General features: G+C 39.5%; 1 protein-coding gene across 2 annotated transcripts in view; it reads right to left on the reverse strand.

Moving 5' to 3' along the window:
* Positions 1–21,463, reverse strand: part of LOC131154262 (probable E3 ubiquitin-protein ligase ARI8) — a 73,033-nt gene that overhangs the window by 41,659 nt on the left and 9,911 nt on the right. For both annotated transcript variants that reach the window (XM_058106925.1, XM_058106926.1), the window contains exons 2-4: positions 18,356–18,480; positions 18,054–18,159; positions 17,789–17,879 (exon numbers count right to left, since the gene is read on the reverse strand). In XM_058106925.1, the coding sequence (XP_057962908.1) occupies positions 17,789–17,879; positions 18,054–18,159; positions 18,356–18,480 (322 nt within the window). The remainder of the gene's footprint in view (positions 1–17,788; positions 17,880–18,053; positions 18,160–18,355; positions 18,481–21,463) is intronic.

The raw sequence follows: 21,463 nt of genomic DNA on the forward strand, positions 1-21,463 counted from the left end.
TGGTCTTTGACAATTAATTTAGACAAGGGTTGGCTGTTTGAAAGCAGTAAAGACCTTTTAAAATTTCTAATGGGCCTGTTTGTTGAGGAGCAAGATAGTCAGAATCGGGATTCTACGTAGGATCGTTGGAGGGGTCTGCAGGATCGGATTGCAGAATCGGGTCGAGAATCGTAAGATTCTACTTTTCAGTGTAAAAAAAATAATTAAAATAAATGTATATGGAATTTTATGACAATTCATAATACTATAATCTTAATTAATAAGTCAATTAATAAGCCTTTTAATAAGTCAATTAATAAGCTTAATTAATAAGTCAATTAATAAGCTTAATTAAAAAAATATTTAAAATAAATGTATATGGAATTTATTGACAATTCTTAAGACTATATGCTTAATGAGCACAGCTGCAAAAAGAAGAGGAATAAAGGAGTTGATAAGAGAGAAGAGTGCTGACTCTGATGGCTGCTGAGGTGTTCAATAGAGGGAAGAGGACTGACGAAAGGAGTTGACCACCAAAAAACAATCAGAAATTAATGCCAACAGAAGACTCGACTGTCGAGTGCTGAACTGCACATTGAAGCCTTACAGGAGTATTCGACTAGAGTAGAGGAGAGTCAGAGAGAGACAAGAGTGTTCAAAGGGTTCGCTGGTTGTTGCTTTGCTGCTGATTGAAGTGTCGAACACCTCAGCTGTTGAACAGAGCCGCAGGCGAGTGCCGAACTGCACATCGAACACGAACAGGACAGTTACAGCCTTACAGGGGTAGTCAACTAGAGTAGAGGAGGATGGTTGCTGCCTTGCTGCTGATCGAAGAATCGAACACCGAAGCTGTCGAACAGAGCTGCTGGGAGCTATTTTGCCCTAGATTCAAGATTTTGGGCTTAATGTAAAAACTTTGGACCCTATCTTACAGCAAAAACACATACTGGATCTTACAATTCAAGCCCGAAGAAGGAAAAGACCCATTCCAGGCAGAATTGTAGAATCATTACGATTCAACTCACCATTCCGAATCCACTATTCCACGGATTCAGGTACGATTCTGCAATGATTCTACTGAAATGCGACTTTCCATTGGAGCTGGATCGTCAGGGTGATTTCCATGAAAGCTAGGTTGTACGATTGTACGATTCAAGTCGCGATTTTAACAACCATGTTAAGGAGGCTCATGAGCAGAATTTCGATTCTATATCAAGTCAGATTAGAGAGGAGAAATTTTAACATGGTAAATCGCAGTTGGGCCAATTGGAAGGGCAGGCCCAAATGCTTAGTCAGGTTTCCAGTTAAAAAGAATGCCTTCCTATGAAAACTTGTGAGGCTGTGGGAATTAATCTCTCCTCAGAACAAAAGGAAGGCGCGTGTGATAAATCATCTTCTAACAAGACCTATGGTGGTCAAGAGTAAGCAGTTGCTCTGAAAAAAACAAAAAAACAAAAAACAAAAAGAGGCAGTATCGGATAGGTAGCCTCCTAAAAAGTCTACTAATTTTCTGGAGAGTGGTGTCTCCTATTATGGAGAAGAATGATAGTAGGTGGGATTTGGGGATTGAATTTGGGGGATCTTCTTCGAAGAATTTTAATTCCTATGGAGTTGGAAATCAAGATTTTATTGTTGGTTCAGGATTCAGATGATAACTGAGTCAATTCGGATAATCTGAGGAGTTGAAAGGTTTATGCTCACCGGAAGGAAGTGCAGTTGGGTTTTGAAAGGGGGACGTATTTTGAAGATAATTGGGATTTATCTGGTGACAAAACCGCCGGGGGGGGGTTGGGGGGTGTGGTGGTGAATTTCTTAAGAGAGATTCTAAAGGTGTTATAAGTATAGTGGAATTAAAAGGAGAAGGCGTAAGGCGAGGCATTTTACCCCCAATGAGGCGAGGCATAAGCCTTGAGGCGTTGAGGCATAAGCCTTTTGAGACAATTTTTTTATTTTAAAAATACAAAATAAATTAAATATATACAAAACATAATATGAAATTCATTAAAATAAATTGTAAATTTGGTCGTCTGAATTTTAATTTTAAAAAATAATTTAGAAAAAAAAAATCAAAACAAGCTGTCTTAGTTTGCCACATAGACTTCTACAGGTTGCTCTCATTAACCAAACTGATCTTCATTGCCAAATGGTCTTCTATAGCCACATGCCCTTCTTCAGGTTGCTTTCCACCCACCAGTAAAAACAAGAGTCTTGCCTCTTTCTCATAGTTTTCTCTCCAGTCGATTACCTCCATCAAAACTCAGCTGAGAAAGAGATAAACTTGAGACAAGAGCAAGGTAAACTCGAAGGCAATCCAATTGTCCCATCAGAGAGGAGCACAAGAGAGACAAAAAGACAAATAGTTGGAGAGAGATGGCAGCACAGTTGTATCGCTGGAGGAGCTTGCCAAAGAATATTGATGGTAGCTCTTTGTCGAAGTGATTGAGTACTTGTCGAAGGAACGATTCTTCAATTGTTTGATTCTTCTTTGACACAAGCACAGACGAAAGGACATTCTGCCTATTCTGCAGTTCCTTTCATTTTTTTTATATTATTAAAAGAAGTTACTGGTTGATCTCAAAATGCATGGGCCTTCCTCATGGAGGCGTAAAAAGCGCGTTTTTGCGGTTAAGGCATATGCCCCAGCCCAGAAAGCGTACACATTTCAGGACTTTTGCCTTTTGAACTACACCTCATTGCTTTTTAGCCCCAAAATGTCACAAGACACACTCCAAGGCGCACCTCAAAAACACCTTTAAAAACACTGGTTGAGAGGATTAATCCAATTAAGGATAGTAAGAGATAGAGGGATGTTTCAGAGGACAATAATGTAAGTAGTAGTGAATTTGAATGCGATAAGGGTTTACTTTTGGGTCAAATTCAGAAGCAGCAAGGATTTTTTCTGACTCTTCTAATGATTGTCTCAGGGATTTATCTTATATGCCGCCTCCTCCCCTAGAAGGCTTAGATGGAATTGATATTTTTGAGGATGATGCTTCTAAAGAGGAACTGAAGGTAAAAATGGAAGTTTGCCTAATCCAATTCAAGAGTCTGCTGAGAAAGGCATTCGAACTCAGAATTTGCTGGATAGGTTGGATCTCACATCATTTGATCATGGAGGAAATGAAGTTAGGCTTGATGGTGGTAAATCCAAGGCGAAGAACAGTAGAAGGGAATTAGAGAATTTGAAGTGTTCGGTGAACTATGATGGGAGGAGATTAAAGAGGGGCTTCCTTAGATAATTTCAGTTTTTTTTTTTTTTTTTTTATTTACATTTTTTCCTGTTTGTTCTTTGCTTTCGGTTTTCTTTATCTTCTAGAGGAGTTAGTATCCTTGCTCTGACTGCACATTCTCTTTCTTAATATATCTTCTTTTATTCCCCCCCCCCCCCCAAAAAAAAAATATACAAGAAAGAAGATAACGGATCCCCTTGTCTAACAATCCCCATTGCTCTAAACCACAATGTAGGTTCTCCATTCACAATAACCAAAAAGAAAGCATTAAATAAGAAACCTCTCATCCAAAACCACCATCCCTTCCCGTTTCTAGCAAAAATCTTATCTGAAAAATTCCAACTAACCCCTATCGTAACTCATAAGACAACTTAAAAATAATGCCTCTACTATCAAATTAATTAATTAATTAATAATGCCCTTGTCACCTCTCTGACGAACCTCATCCACAACCTCATTAGCAACCAAAATAGCAACCACAATCTGCCCACCCCCACAAATGCACTTTGTGCCTTAGAAATTGTCTCCGGACTCTCATCTAACACCGAAATCGACCTATTAGCAAGCACTTAGACTTGGCAAAACGGGTCCAGACCCGCCTAGTTAAAACAGGTTCAGGTTTATGAAATTCAACCTATTTATAAATGGGTCAACCCGGGTTCGGGTAGGGTCCCCCGACATTTATCTATATATACACATTTAACAAGAACCTTAATTTCTTGCACACACCCGGCCCTCTGCCCAGCACAGCACTAAAGATTCTTCGATCTCCTCACTCCTCAATTCCTCTTCCGGCAACCCAACACCAGCACGCCGTCACCGCAGATCCTCTCACATCTCAGGTCTCGCTGGTCGCCGCTACTCTCCTTTCGCCAGTTGCCTCTCTCCGGTCGCCGCACACCTCTCGCCTCTCGCCGCACACCTCTCGCCTCTCGCCGCACACCTCTCGCCTCTCACCTCTTGCCCATCCACCTCCCTCTTTCTCCCTCTCGAGTCTGCGCTTCACTGTCAATCTCATACCCTCTCTCGGCTCTTCAGACTTCACCAATCTCCATATGCTTTTTTTTTTCCTTTTACATTTTACCGTTCACATGAGGGGGCCATTGACCAGCTAACCATGTGACATGTCTAGGTGACTAGGTCAGATGGAGGAGAGCAGAAGAGGTGATTTGTTCTCTTTTGTATAATTGTGCTTTCTATGTTTTTTTGTTTTTAAGATTTAAAAATAAAATAAGATTACTTTTTTAAAAAATCAAAAATTAAAATATATAATTTTTAAAAATGGGTGACTCGTGACCCGCCCGTTTATTAAATGGGCGGGTTAGGGTTTACATATTTGTAACCTATTTAATATCGACCTGTTTACGACCCAACCCGTTTTCAACCCGCCCAAACCCGACCCATGAACCCGTTTTGCCACCCCTACTAGCACTTTAGCAATGATCTTATATACAACAATTACTAAACTAATAAGTATAGAATGAGCAGTCTTAATATATCTATTTCTCTTGGGCAACAAAGTGATAAAAGTGGAGTTAATGTTCTTGCTCAAGATTCCATTCCAATAAATTCATTAAAGACCTTAACAAATGCACCCTAACGACATCTGAAAAATCTTTAAGAAAAGCCATATTGAACCCATTCGGACCCAGAGCTTTAACTCTCTTAACATAGTTACCTTCACTTCCTCTGCCTCAAATGATCTTTCCAACCAATTCACATGATCTCTAGAAATAAGGTCCCTTTTTTTTTATAGAAAAAGAACATGACTGTATTAGAGAAAGAAGAAGGCACAAGGAGAACAAAAAATCCTCCACAAAAAAAGAAAGAGAAAAGCGAAAATAAAAACAAAACAAAACTCAAACAATGAGATTAACAAAGGCAACCAATCCCGTTCGATATCCAAAAACCTCACTCCCTTAAAAACTAGGAGAAGCACACCAAAGCAAGATTCGTTTAGCTTTTTTTCCATAAATATACGAGCATTTCTTTCAATCCATAAACCCCACAAAACCACAAAAATACACACCCACAAAGCATGAGCTTCCTTTCTTTTACCAAAACCAGAAAAAGATGCGGCCAATAAATCTTCCACCGACTTCAAACACCCAATTTTCTCACATCAGACCAAAAGGCTTATTCCATATATTCCAAGCAAGCGAGCAGTGCAAAAACAAATGAGACGCTGTTTCACAAATATCATGACAAAGAAAAACATATACCAGGGGAAAGTGCCTTTGAAGGTCTCCTACTCTGCAACAGATTGATGGTGTTAACTCTATTAAGAACAGCCAACTAAATAAAAGCCTTAATCTTTGAGGGAACTTTGAACTTCCAACTAATTCTATGGAGCAGAAAGGAAATATTAGCATAAATCAAGTAGTCGCAAAAAGATTTGCAAGAATAACCCCCAAAGAGTCTAAAGACCAAGAATGCCTATCCACGCCAAAGGAAGGGCAACAACCCAATAACATCAACAAGGCAACTCCTCTAGCTCTCTATAATTAACCCAATGTTTGGGAGAGGCCTTGGATTTGGATTTGAGTGGATTTAGAAAATATGTAATACAAAAATGTATTGACTTTTGTCCAAATTCAAGGCCCAAAATCCATGCTCCCAAACGCAGCGTAAGAGTTCTATAGAAATGGAAGTTCAAAGAAAATGAATGACCTTCAGAAATCAAAAGAAGGAAATAATCTCACTATGACCTGAACTTAAATGATAAAGACGATGAAAAGAATATAATAAAGCAGTATTATCCACTCAAAAGTCTTCCCAAAAAACGAATTCGAGAACCATTACCTACGAAAAACTTAGTGTGAGGAACAAAAGAGGGGGTAAACCTAAGAAATACACCTCCATGAGCTTTCCGAAGAACATCTAATTCCTAAATTAGTGTCCAAATTTTTCGTATGCATACAAATTTACTTTTAATGACTCTATTCCAAAGAGAGGACTCCTATAAGGAAAAATAGAATTCTAATCTAAGCCCTTAATCATAGGCCTACAAGCATCATATTCCAGACAAAGATTCAAGAAAAACTCGGTCATTTCATTTTCAATCCGATTCCCTAATCGCGTCTTTCCTCGTATTCCCATTAGCCAACATGTGAAAAAATTTTGAATTACAATTGCCTCTTTCACCCATTTAAATTTAAGTCTTTTGCCCCAAACTCCTCACTTCCTTAAAAATCAAATTCTCCAACTCATTTTAAACAAGACCCATTCAGCCTCCTCACCCACCAAAATTCTAACACCTTCCTCTTGCCTATCTAAAAAATTCACTTCGCCTAAAATAACATCCTTCTTGATCCTAATATCATATCCCCCAAAAATCTCCTTGTTCCAGTTCTTCAAAGCCTCTTTAAGACACTTAAGCTTCCTCATGAACCTAACCCTTCACTCCCTTCCCCAACCCCTCCCCAAGTCCTCACTCCAAGAATCTCCAACCAAAAAAGGAAAAGAATCATGACCAAGCCACATATTCTCAAATTGAAAAGGGGAAGGACTAGTTCACCTTACAAATTCCAACAAGACGGTAAAATGGTCAAACAGAGATCTAGACAAAACAATTTCAGGAAGATTAGAAAACTCATCCTCCAAATCCCTAAAAACCAAATACTTGCCTAACTAACAAGCAACAGCGCTCTCCCCACCCACAGACCAAGAGAAAGAGTGCATTACCCAAGGACAGGTCCCCCAAATCACAGCCTCTAATGAATATATCAAAATTCTGCATACTCGAAATGAACCTTCCCCTTTTTCTACCTGGGAAACCTAACAATATTAAAATAACAACCTACAATCCATCTAGGGGAGTAAAAGCCAAAATGCATGTAACTCATCCCAAAAGAAAGAGGACCGAATAACGGGTCTAGGAAGACCAAAGCAGATGTTCATCCTTTTTTTATCTACAAAATCGTAAGGAGAAAACCCAACAAGGCTGTCAATTCTGGAAGTGAACCATGTATCCCAAACAACAAGAATGCCCCTAGACATCCCCTGAAAATAGAGAAACTCCCCTCCTTACACCTACACTCTCAAATACTCTTCAGCAACTGCCATCTACATTCTCTAGTTTAGTTTCCTGTAATAACACTAAATCAGGAGAATGTCTAACTGCACTTCCCCAGGAACTCACTAGCTTTAAGCCCATACCCTCCAGGAGTTTTAGCAGGTCTCTTTTGACCTCTCACCCCACCAAAGGACTAATAGCAATGGCATGTTCCTCGTTGAAGCCTTCCCTATGGCATACAACATTTTCTGTAAAATCTGAATGATCAGGAAGCTCTTTCACATCATCTCCCACCCTCTCAATAGGAATGGGATCTCCCAGGATGCCAATGGAAATATGCTCAAGAACAGGAACAATGGCCAAAGATCCCTCTTCTCAGTCAAGTCCCTAACCTGGTCGTCAATGTTCCTCAAATGGTGAATACCAACCAATGCTTCAGAAAACTTCTCAAGACTACCTACCCCATCTTCCTACTATTTGAACTAGGGAACATTTTCCATGCCAAGTTGAACATTTGACTCATTCACAAAATCAGAATATGGGTCTGCAGACAAATTTTCCTCCCTATCAATTCCATTTTTAGCTATCACTGATCTAATGACAACCCTTTTTCAGATTCACACATACTTCCCATTTCATCATTTATAAGAACTTCCATCTGACTCGGAATCATCTGAGAAACGTGACCCACCTCTTATGGCAGACAACAAAGAACAAAGAGCTCATTGAACAGAAACACTTATTTCTGGCAATTTATTGTTGATATGCTTCGCTTGATCATTGGGAAGCAATAGCTGAAACTCCCAGCAGTTGAACCTTCAAACTGGAAATCCGGGGCCATTTCTCTGTTACAGAGTTAAAATCTCCATATTTATCCTAATGGGCTTCACCAATTTAATTAATACCCACAAATGGACTTGGTCAGACACGTCTCAAATTTCTCACCGAAAACTAAACCATCTTGATTCTGGTGAACGTCTCCTATTAAATCTACCAAATTGGGCATTACCAGGCCCAATCCCCTTGACTTATCCATGACAAAACCAGCAGCTTCGTTGGGCTTAGATTGCCCTTTCTTCTCATCTCAGCAGAATGCTGCCCATCTCTTATCACGCCCATTACCCTGAGGCCCAACTATTTTCCACATTATGATTTAAATTTAAACTTGAAAACCCACTCCTTCCAAATCGCAAAGAAGAAGGTACTGATTCAGAAGGATCCCTGCTTTTCAGCACAAAGATTTTCCCAGTGGCATTCGAAGCATTTGCCTGAGGAATTGTAAGAGCGTCAATGTACGAAACCCCAGGAGGGACCTTCTGAAACACACTCACTTTCCCTTCCAGAACCTCACTTCTCCAAACATTCAATGAACCACAATCAGCACACCTCCCACCCTAACTTGCCAATCATCTGCGTCTCATTCGCATTTTCAGTTCTGACAGTAGCTATATCCTTCAAAGCTTGAATGAACAACTTCCAACCTGATGCTTCGACTCCCTCAGGAACAAACTGCGGCTGACCTAGATCTTTAAATTTCTCCAAACACAAAAAACAGCCCCTTCTATTTGGCAAGAGTTTCAAACTGAGAACCCCTCCAACTGTCCTGAAGATTTTGCCTCCAAAACACTCAACAAACACTAGCCCAGGGCCAGATATACCCATCTTCCTTAAACCCACAGCATCTCACCAATTTTCAACAGTAAAATCGATGCAAGCCTTATGGACACATTATCCAAATGATCTATGTTAATCACCTTACGATCAGCTCTAAAAGCGTGATGAACCCCCATAAAGAGATTGAAAAAGGAGCATACAAGATCGTTGTTTATTCTGCATTCCAACAATGATGGTAAACTTTCCCAGAGGGAGTTTCATAATAAGGAGATACTTCTCAGCAATGATTACATCATTTCTGTGTTCTCAGTTTGTTTAAGATAGGAATCTCTTGCAGGAGCAGATTATTGGCAGTCAGCTACTGGTGGAATGCAAGAGAGGGAAAGAGAACTATTTTTATAAAACTTTCTTTAGATGCATAAACTTCTACATGTATTTGAAACCCTCCCAATCATCAGCAAAACAATCTCTAGATCTCTCCTAAGCCAAGGTAAGAGAAATATGATAAGTACTTATGCTATATAATTATAAATTAAAAAGAAAGAAAAAAAAAATTGAAGAGACTCAATATATTCTTCAAATGAAAAAGAGTGAGACTTTTCTTGCTCCTTGTGAAGATTCAAAAACTCCTACTCACCACAACATAAAAGCCTATGACTTGACAACATTCCAACCCCACCCTCAATAAAACAAAAACCAAAAAAAAAAAACAAAAATTAAACAACCCTGCAGCTCACACTCTAATAAACTCATCAAAATCCTTATGCAAGCAAAAGCTGAAAAGAGCATACAACTCATCCAAAACAAAAGACCTAAGACCTGTAACCAGAAGAAAATCATCAATAAAACCCTCTCAAATTTCCAACAAAACAAAAGGAGTGAACAACCCTGAAACTCTATCTGCCCTAGATGCAACCAGCTATCCCACATAATTGAAAGCCTGAAAAAGAAGACAGATCCAATCAATAAAACATGATAACAAAAGCCCCTAACCAAGACCCCATCCACCAATTCAGACTTTTCCCTTGCAACAAAACCACATCAGGAGAAGCTTTGAGAATAACCTACCCTTGTTTACGAAAACCTTTCATTCCCCCCAATTAATAAAAGAAGTTCACTTGCAACTCACTTTTGACCCTCTTCTTCTTTCAAACACATCTTAGGGAAACCGTGAACCCAAGCTTTTGCCTCAAAACTCACCAATCTTAGCCCATACCTTGCAAAAGGGCCTGAGGGTCTCTGCTGTTCTCTTCATCACCTAATGGATTTATAAATAGAGTTCTGCAGCTAAACCCACAACAACAGAAGAAAGAACCCTGCTTGATTTTGCAGCTCTTTAGACTGAAAAACATTAATTATCCTCCTTATGATCAAAACATTGCCCCAACTCAAAAGATGACGTAATTCATCACCTGTGCCTCTTCATTGAAAGTTCAATCGAACTCTGGTAGCCTATCAGCTATTGAAAATGCCAACTTGAGATGACAGGAAACAATCTAAAAAGATTAGCTGATTAGCTAGTTGTCACCACCCTCAAATAAAGAAACAAGATTTCCAATTCTCTAATTTCACTTTGCACCTCCACTACAAATGTCCAAATATTGATTAGAAATTACTACACATTGAAGTTATGCATGCAGAGTCAAAGACAACTTGATAAGAGAGACAATTTTAGATGATTACCTAGTTCCCATTTTTCCCTCAAATAAAGAGCAAGCTTTTTATTTGCCTGCTTCATTGTACAGATATCCAAATATTGATTTAAAAGGACTACATATTGAATCTTTATACCCTGCCATATTACTAATAATTCTGGGTTTTTAAGATTCGTTTTTTAGTTTAGACCTTGATACTGCTCCAAAGCACATAATAGTGCACATAACAATTCAGCTAGGAAGAAATATTATGTAGAATAAATTATTTAATCCATAAATGTCAATTTAGCATATTAACATACCATTGCAACAAGTTGCCACAGCAATTGAAAATCCTAAAATCTGGATTTTAGTTTTTGTGAAAACTAACAAACAGAAAACAAGCAATGTGTGTTTGTTGCTTGGAGTTCTCATTGAAACCGCATGCTTTGTTTCCTCTTTTTTTTACCCATCACTTCAGCGTCTCATACTCTCCCATGATATTGAACAACGCTTAAGATGAGTAAGGAAATCGCGATGGTTCCTTCCCAACTCCAGCCACTCTCTTAACAGCGAGCATGGCGACCCTTATCGATCACCTTCATCCTAATTCCTCTAACCTGAAACTTCACTCCATTGCCCTAACCCAGGAAGCCAACCAAAGGCCCTATATACCACCAGGAACTGAACCCTATTTTTGTTCAATCAACTAGAACCTATACTACCGTCAACCATTCCCACCAGATTATCGCGTCTCCAAACGGCAAGTCATCCTTGGCCATCAGGGCTCATTTGATCCTCCTCCTGGATAGAGTAAAAAGCACCTAGAATGACACAAGACCGTGGAGAAAAGAATGTTGAAAATGGGGTTACATGTGGAAGTTGAGCTAAAAACCACGGAGGTGCCAGAATTCGCATGAAGAGGTCCTTCGACTGTCATGGTGGAGTGCAAAACCCTGGGCCCTAATCTCCTCAATCCCTCAAGCATCATAATATCAGAGTTCTCCAGGGGACGCTTCTCTCATATCCTTTTTAAGATCGAGGAGGCCTCTTGGATCATCAAGGCCATATGGGTGACATGCATAGGTACACAAGACGCCGTAGAGTTGAATTCAAGGAGGTCTTAACCCTCAGGGGCCGCAAGGGCCACCATTGAGCAGTGATTCAATGGAAAGGGGAGATTTCTACACATGGAGAAGAGGATAAGAGGAGGAAAATGCCAAGCCCTATGTATTCCTAAAGGTAATAGCAATGAAGGGTGGAGAAAAGTTTTCAAAGCTTTTCTGAAGCTTATGGCCAAACCTGATGGGGGAGCTGCTTTCCAATGCCAGAATGTGGCACTTTGAACCTCATCAGTCATGAGTTGCACCTAAAGAAGTGCAGTGGGGAGCTAAAGCCATCATAGAAACTGAACTTCAGTGACATCGTCAAAATAGCACCAGTGAAGGGGAGGAGATCGACAAAGAGAGGTGAAACCCATGATTTCTAGGGAAGAAGGTCAACTTTCCTTCCTAGTTTGACTTTCAATACTGTTTCCTGTTCTAATTTGGGGCACAGGAAGGAGAAGTCTAGGTTGGGTACAGTGGGCCACCCAAAACTGTGGTGAAATGAGTCATCAGACAAAATACGGGGACTGGGCCCATTCCAACTCAAAAGGAATTTCAAGATCCCATTAGATTTAAGGTAGGGGGCACAATAACCCTAAGCCAAGGGAGAATCAATGTAAAGGATGGAGTTAGAAGAGATTCTCCAACTCCTCCAATTGTTGCAGATAAGGAAGGAGACGACCAACTAAACAATTCTCTAAAGGACCCTCCACCTAAGACAAGGTCAGTTTGTCAGACCTTCGAAATTCAAGTGGGGATGGAGATCTCGAACATAAAGAGGCAGCGAAGCTTCTTATGGCAGATAGCAACCACCCAGAAGAGGCTTCACCTTACAGTAAGGGATCTGCATGTTGTTTTTCTACAGGTCTTCTTCTTCCAATGTCATTTGATTTCGAGGTAGCAAAAGGAGTCAAGGATGACAAAGTTGAGGAAAAGCTCTCTGAATTAGAAAATTTTCTAAGCAGTTTTTGCGACTTTGAAAAAGGTATATTGGTAGACCAGCTGCGGGCCAATTTAGTTATAGAAGGAGTATGTGATCAGGACCAAGTCTCAAAGAGAACTCTTGCTATTTTAGATGAAGAGATACCAAAGATAAGCTTATTTCCCCCACAAGACAAAGCATCTAGGAGACTCACAATGCTAGGAGGGGTATTGATGAAGAGGTAGTTATTCCTTCGGGCGTTCAGAACTCATCTAGCTCTGGAGAAGGTATCCTTTCTCTTCCCTATCAGTCCTCTCTTTCTTTTGATGTTGTATGCCACAAGTAAGGTCTTGCGAGGGGCAATGCCTCCGCTTTTGGTCTAGGGGGTAGTGAAAGGAACTGCAGAGATTCAAATGAACTCCTGAATGACTTAGTTTTGAAACTTGTGAGTCCAACCAAAATTGAGGTTAGATTGGGATTGAATCCTAAAATATACGAGGGGAGAAAGAAGAAGGTAGAAAAAGAATTAAAGAATTTGCTTTCTTCCATCAATTATGGGGGTGGAAGGGTACAAGGAGGGTGGTAAACAAGTTAAATTATGAAGATCGTTAGCTAGAATGTTAGTGGTCTTGGGGATGTCAAGAAGATTCTCCTAACATTGTTTTGAACCAAAAGACTAAGCTTGAACCAATTGATGGGAAGGTTGTTAGGGAGACTTGTGAAGGGCATAACAAGGATTGGGTCGCGGGGGTCGGTGGGGAGCCTTCTTGTGTCATGGGACACCCATACCATATCTATGGTGGACAGCATAGTGGTTTCTTTTCTCTTTTTGTCATGTTAGAGGTAAGAGATCAGGGTCAATGCTGGGTTTCTTTAGTTTATGGTCCTTCCAGGCCTTCTCTAAGGAACTCCTTTTGGGACAAGCTATATTTTGTTTCTAGCTTTTGTTCCCCTAAGTGGATAGTGGGGGGCGACTTTAATGCAAGTGGAAAAAAGGGGGGAGGCAGGGTCAACTAACAATGCAAAATTTGTTTTATTAAAAGAGTGATTTGAGGGATATTCCTTTAACACAAACTTCTTTTGGTTGGTGGGCAGGGCTACGGCTATGGCTAGAAGACTTGATAGGTTCCTTTTCTCTAGCAAGTGGGAGGATGAGTTCCATAATCTTTCTCAAGTCACTCTTCCTAGAGCCACTTCTAACCACTTTCCTATTCCTTTAGAATCTAGGAAGGTTTCTTGGGGTTTTACCCACTTTAGATTTGAAAATATGTGGTTGGAACACGAAACCTTTCAATCTTTGGTGAAGGAATCTCAACGAGATGGATAGGGGCTGGGAAGGTTTTAGATTCATGAAGAAATTGAAGAGGTTGAAAGAAAAATTGAAAGAGTGGAATAGAGAGGTGTTCAGGGACATTAGGCATAAAAAGACCCATATTCTAGGTGAGTTGGCTAAGCTAGATAATAGGGAAGAAGTTACTATTCTCTCAAGGGAGGAGGAGTTGAAAAGAATATCTTTAATGAATGATTTGAAAGAGGTTATTTTTAAGGAAATGAGAAGTTGGGGGCAAAAGACGAAGTTCAAATGGGTAAGAGAAAGTGATTGTAATACTATACTTCTTCATAGGTTAGCAAGTGGGAAACTGAGAAAAAATTTGATTACAGATCGGAGTTGGATGGGGCAGATATTACTTGAATAGCAATAGGATAGCTTCGGAGATCATTGATTTTTATTGTAATCTGTTTTTTGGGGAAGATATATACACTAATGGTGGAAGGGTTAGAGTGGGAACCTTTCCCTAGTGATAAGATAGCTTGGCTAGAGAGACCTTTCAAGGAAGAGAAAGCGAGATCTACAGTTGCAATGGATAGGGATAAAGCTCGGAGGCCAAATGGATTTAATTTGGCTTTTTTTCAAGATTGTAGGGCAGTGGTTAAGGATGACTTGATGACGGTTTTTAATGAATTTTATTGGAATGGGATTTTATGAAAAAAGTATTAAATCTACCTTCATAACTTTGGTGCCTAAGAAAAGCAATTCCATCGAGATTTTTTATTATAGACCTATTAGTCTAGTATCCAAAGTTTATAAAATAATCACTAAAGTACTAGCTAGATGTTTGGGTGTGGTTCTTGATAAGACTAATACTAAGGCCCAAAGTGCTTTCATGGAGGCGAGGGAGGAGACAGACAATGGACGTGATTTTGATTGCGAATGAAGTCGTAGAGAATATTAGGAGAAGGAAGAAGAAGGGGTTTATTTTGAAGTTGGATTTAGAGAAAGCCTATGATAGGGTGAGTTGGAATTTCTTTGATAAGATTTTTATGAAGAAGAGTTTTGAAGAGAGATGACAAAGGTGGATAAAAGGGTGTTTGTTGAATGTGTTTTATTCGGTGTTAGTGAAGGAGGAGCCTAAATCTTGGTTTAGAGCTATAAGGAGGCTTAGACAAGGAGACCCTCTCTCCCCTATTTTGTTTTTTTGTGGCAGATGCCATAGTAAGATGGTTGATAGAGCAGTGGTTAGAGGTTTAGTAAAAGGCTTGCAAGTAGGAAGGGAGGAGGTAATGGTTTTGCATCTTCAATTTGCTGACGATACTATCTTCTTCTTAGAGGATCATAGGTCATTTTTTCGAATATTCTGGAGCTTCTTCATATTTTGAAAAGGGTAGGGCTTCAAATCAACTAGGGGCAAAACGGTATCACCACTATTGATTTGTTGGAGGAGCATGGTGGGGAGTTACACTCAGAGGTAGGATGTGTTGCTTTGGGTTGGCGGTTATCTTATTTAGGAGTGCCTTTGGTTTTTTTTGGGGGGCGGGGGTGTGTTTAATCCTAGATCCACTAGTTCTTGGAACCCTGTTGTTAAGAGAGTGTCTAAGCAATTAGATCGTTGGAAGGGTGCTTTTTTTTTTTAGGAGATAGGATTACTCTCATTTAAGCTTGTCTTTCCAATATCCCGCTATATTTTTTGTCTATTTTCAAAATTCCTGTGGGGGCGGCTTATAGGATCGAGAGAATCATGAGAGATTTCCTTTGGTCAAGGGTGGGGAGGTGGAATAGGGAACATTTGGTGAGTCGGGGGCTGGCTTGTAGGCCTAAATAGGAGGGCAGCTTGGGTCTTGGTAATATGGTGCCTAAAAACACTACTCTCTTAGCCAAATGGCTTTGGCAGTTTCCTTCAGAGCCCTCTTCCTAGTGGCATAAAGTTATAAAAAAGTAAATTTCTTGATGGGAAGGGGTGGGATACCAATTCGGGTGTTAGATGTTCTTTGGAAAGTCCGTGGAAAGCCATCTCTCATATTTATTCTCCCTTTATTCCCCAAACTAAATTTATATTGTGTAGGGGCTACAACATTCGTTTTTGGAAAGACCTATGGATGAGGAATGTTGTTTTGTCCATCTCTTTCCTCGTCTATTTCCCTTGAGCTCAAGACAGAATGGATCTATTTCGTCTTTCATTGTGGAGCCAGGTGGTCCTATACCTTCTTGCATTTTCATTTTAGGAGGCCCTTGAATGACAAGGAAGTGGAGGAGCTACCCTCCTTGTTAGTCTTGATGAATAATTGTGGAGTCTCTTTGGAAGTTGATAGCCGTTCTTGGTCCTTAGATCCTCAGGGTTTTATTCCTGCAAATCTTCTTGTGAGTTCTTGACTAGCTCTAGTTTTTCTTTTCCTCTCTACAAAACTATTTGGAAGGCTAAATTCCCCTCTAAAATCAAAGCATTTCTCTGGCTAGTGGTGCTTAATAGGATCGACACCAATAACTTGTTGCTGATTAGAAGAACGTTCAAGCCTCTGTCTCCAAACATATGTGTGCTTTGTTTTACTTGCTCTGAAACTGCTACGCATCTTTTCTTACATTGCAACTTCACCCAGTGGATTTGGAACAAGCTATTTAATTATTTCAGATACTAGGTTAGTCCAAAAGACAATGGAGGAGTTTTTGGCAAATCATTTTGTTGTCTTTGGCAGGAAAAAGGAGGGTAAAGAGTTACGAATTGTGCCTTATTTGCTGCATATTGGGGCTTGTGGATGGAACGAAATGCGTGCATTTTTTCAGGTAAAAAGCAATCTCTTTTGCTGGTTTGGGAGAAGATTCAACATTTGGCTTCTCTTTGTTGTGTGGGTAATGGGAACTTCAGGGGGATGTGCTTCTCAGATGTTTAGCATGATTGGCTTTCCTTGTTGAAACAACAAGGCCTGCTGATTTTTTCAGATTGTTTCTAGTATTCCTTTTTGATTTTTTATTTTTTATTTTTTCTGGGGTAACCCAGAGTTTTGAAAGGAGATGTCTTCCTCTCCTGGTTGTACATTCCTATTCTATCGATGAATTTTGTTATCAAAATAATAATAATAATTCAGCTAGGAAGCAAGAAATGCTATGCATCACAAAACACGTTCTTAAGGAACGCTATGGGTCACCAAACATGCTCAATAGCCCCACCAACAGACTTGAAATGAAGAGCAACTAGGAAATATAAAACATAGAGATTTTTCTAAAGGGTAAATAACAAAAGTCCCTAAAATTTTACTGATTTACACTTTATTCCTTGAAGTTTCATATTCAGGCTAGTTCAAGTCCCTGTTTAGGGACCTCATCAGAGCTAAAATTGAAACTTAGGATCAAACTGTCACAATTTAAAATTTCAGGAGTGAAGCACAATTCAGTCAAAGTGTCAAACTTTAGGGACTTGTGGTATAATTCATCCTTTGCTAAAGCCCTTGATCAAAGAGGTAACATTCAAGATTCATCCTGAGAATCTGAGATGAAACTTATGACAGATTGTTGCAGCCAACCTCACCACTTAGCCAGACAAGCAACAGTCTCACTGGCCCAAGAAGCAAACAGGGAGTCTGCATGAACACCCCCCCTCCCTCCAGCAACCAACCCCATCTCAACCCGGAGCAAAAAAAAAAACAAAACAAAACAAAAAACAAGAAAAAAAAAAAAAAAAAAGATAGAAAGAAAGAAAAATTTGGTTCCGGCCCTGTTGGCTCTCAGCCCAGCCACGTGTGCATGTGTAATAAACATTTTGCATCTGAGAAGTGTGGGTTTGTTCCATTGAGTTGGATCACTGATTAGCTCCAATTCAGTACGCTAAAATAAGGTCAAGGTATGCTATGTGCAATTCTTTTTTAATAAGTGTGATTGTACCGCAAAGAACTCTAAATGTATCAGTACAAAAAACAGATGTCTAGTATATCAAATGTCATAGGAGTGCCAAAAAATACATGCCTGTATTTCATTTTCTTGAGGTAACAAATTGTTATGACAAGACAAGAAGACAAACCTGCCCAGCATGAGTTACAAAAAGGATGCCTGCAAGCAGCAGCATGAATCCTATCACATGGATAGGTTTCAAAACAAATCCCACAAGTCAGCTGCCAAAAGAACATATAATCATCAGAATTTTACAGAAATACAAAAGTACAGAGAGCCGACTGTTAAAATAAGAAACAAAAGCCTGAAGAATTTTACAAAATACAATGGTATTAGCAGCCAACATCCCTAAATTTCATGCAAAAACACCAAAGGTTTAACAAACTCATGCTTACTTCTCTGGCATTTGGAAATTCAACTACTGGATTTTCCAACAAGCCAACAGCCTTGCGGACTTTTTCTTCATCTGCAAACCACTCATCATGCACTTTACTGACACTCCTGTGAGTTCAAAATAAATGAAGCTTCGTCAGAATATGAAAACACTTCAACGCATCGATCCCTAAGTCCTATCCAACAAGGTTTTGATGAAAAATAGGGTTCAAGAATTACAAGCATAAAATCTTATGAACAAGATTTAACATGTACATGGATGTCCATTACTAAAAGCGGAGATGACAAAGCAACAGCATATTACCAATTATAATGGCGAAGCAGGATCCTAGCTGAGACTCCAGGAATGGAAAGCACAGTGGATATCTTTGCAATATCATCCTCTTGCCGCTTGCATATATCAGCTTCACTCAAAATGGTATAGTTTTGCTGAGACGACCAAATTCCATTAGAAAGGAGATGAATAACAACAATAGAAAAAAAAAAATTAAGAAAGGCTTATTATTTGCATGTCCATGCATATGCAACTTACTAAGATCCATGCATGGAGATCAGAATGTGGAAAACAATCCAAAACGTAGGTACAAAAAGTCCAGAGCAAAACATATCATATCGATGGAGAAAAAAATTGAGAAGTTTGATATTAAAAGGAAACATAAGAAAAGCTTTCAACTCAAATAGACAGTGCAAAAAGAGGCTAGAAAACAAAAAGAGTGGACAATTGAGGACTTAATAAGATATATAGAAGAACCCAAAAATCCATAAAATGAAGGAATTTTTATGTGGTTTCCATCTTTCCAAAGATATGAATAGGATTGCAAAAATTAAGACTTCACCCGAGAAAAACCTTACCAATCCTTAAGTCCTTGAATGCACCATCCAAAGGGCAAAGAATGTGTGCATTTTTTTTTATGTTTTTTTCGGCTGTGGAAAAAGTATGCATTGTTACCGGGTTGCCATGTGTTACATCACTGATTATCGTACATTATTGGGGATGTGATTGTCGTTTTGATGCACATGAGATATATTATAAATAGACAGAGAGACCTAACATTTTGCTTAGATTCTCAAATTACAACAGACCATTCCCTTATCTTGATCATAAAACCCTAAAGTGATCATCATCATGCACTTGATCTCTCATGCCCAGACCCTAAATAACATCGTGACCCATCAGGTCAACACAACCATTGTCAGAATCATCACTGGGAATGCCCCCACCTGCTTGTTCCAACCCAAGTCTCAACAAACCCACACCACAGCAGTATTCAGAGGGTGCCAATTTGAAACCCTGAGAATTTTGGCTCCATCTGCCATCGCAAGCGCCCTCCCCTCATACACCAATCTTCATCTGGAAATCCAACTCCATGCACTGGTGCATGAGGCATTTCCCCCTATGTTTTTCACTTCAACTTGGTTTGTCCTGCCCATTTGGACCTGCAGCACGTGTTTTTATATAAATATAGCTCATGGATACCCCAGATTTTGTCTGGACTTTGGATTTTTAATGTTTATATTCGCTCATAACAGATTCCTGTATAGCTAGTAGAGCTGCTTGTCTCTGCTAGCAAGGTATTTGTTGATCGTGTGCAATTATTAGCAGTATAAAGCATGCATGTCACTGCCCATCACATCTCAATGATGGGACTGATGTCTTGTTCCCTCCACGTTGCCCTACAAACAAATGATAACTACTACTTGTAGTGGTCTAAGGCAGTCAAGATATATTTGATTGGCCTAGGGAAGTTTGAACACCTCCTCCAGTCAGATCATCGTGATGATAAGAAGAAGTATGGGTTCAAAAAGATCTATCGAATGTTTCCTTGCTGTGGAACTCCACGGAATATCTTATTGCTTGAAGCTAATGAGATAAGGGATATTGCTAAATTACTATATTCTAGTAATTTAACTCATGCATGGCCTGTCATCGGAGTATTTTCACTCAGTTACAACAGGGAGAAGAAAATATCACTGAATACTCTGCTAAGATGAAGTAAATTCATGAAGAGTTGAATATTGTGCAACATTAAACTGCAGGAGTTCTTCAGATGACGATTCTAGTCCTGGCAAGTTCGAAATCTAAGTTCAAGTCACTCTGATCACAGATTTGGGAAGTGCTGAATTACCCCCCCCCCCCCCCAACTTTTCGTTGAAGTTTACTCAAGAGGGCTTTATGCCTCCCCTATAGCACCTATACTTTGAGCAGTCCTAGTTCTCGTATCCCCACTGCTGATACAAAGAGATATGCTATCACTAAAGGGTGTTCAGGTGCACTAGTACAGGTTCTCAAAGTGGTTTGCGCAATCATGGTGGTGTAGAGATGGTCGTAGTAGAGGCCATGGAAGTGTGCTCATGGTGGATATGGAGGTTACACAATTGAACAATGTTAGGATCTTCATGGTATACCCCCTGCCATTGCCAATGCTGGCACCACCAACTCTGCTACTAGTCTACTATTCCTTCAATGGTTGGAGGACTGCAGATTGTGTCAGTAGTAGAGGAATAATATTCCAAGTTTCTACAGTATTAGGCATCACAACAGGCATCTCTTCATGTTGCATCCCTTGCTCAGATAGGTAAGCATGTTCATCATCAAGTATCTCTTCTTCCAGACGTTGTGTCATAACTATGCTGCCATTGACCATATAACAAGTACAACCAATCTCTTTTCTACACTCTAGTGATGACTTACTCCATGTTACCCTTGCAAATGAGCCCACTACCGTAATTAGGAGAAAAAAGGGGCAGTAAAACCTACCTCCTTTGTTTCTCTATCTTCATTTCTATATATTCCTGGATTTCCTTTTAATCTAATGTCTATTAGCAAGATCAAAAAAAATCATTGAATAGTTCAATCACCTTATTTCCCATGTTGTTATTCAGGATTAAAGACACGGACGACAATTGACAAAGGGCATGAAGCTGGATGGCTTTACTATTTTGAGACACAATCACCTTCCTGTTGCTGCGGCGCTGCCGCATTGTTTCGAACTCGCTTTCTGTGGTTGACTTTAAAGTGTAAGTCGTGTTAGTTGGTAAAGCATCTTCATATTCCTTTTGCTTCCCAAGTCAATAAATGGGCTGTTAGGCCTTTCATATTAGTGCCTTTGATACTTGGAATCCTAATCATGTTCTTTCAAAGTAGTATTTTCAGTATTTTGTTAACCTTGTTGATAAACTATTCAAGGATGACTTGGGCACTTGGTTTTATCTAATGAAAGAACATTCTAGGTTATTAATTATTTTCTAAATTTCTAAGCTTTCTATTCTGAAATCAAAACTCAATTCATTTTGTTTATCCAAATTTGACATAGTTATGATGCCAAAGCATACTTCAGCATCCATACCACAACATACATGACTACCTTATAGGTGATTTGTAAATCACCTTGTGCCCACACTCCACAATAAA

This window comes from Malania oleifera, chromosome 4 (assembly GCF_029873635.1).
Source record: "Malania oleifera isolate guangnan ecotype guangnan chromosome 4, ASM2987363v1, whole genome shotgun sequence".
Taxonomy (NCBI): domain Eukaryota; kingdom Viridiplantae; phylum Streptophyta; class Magnoliopsida; order Santalales; family Ximeniaceae; genus Malania; species Malania oleifera.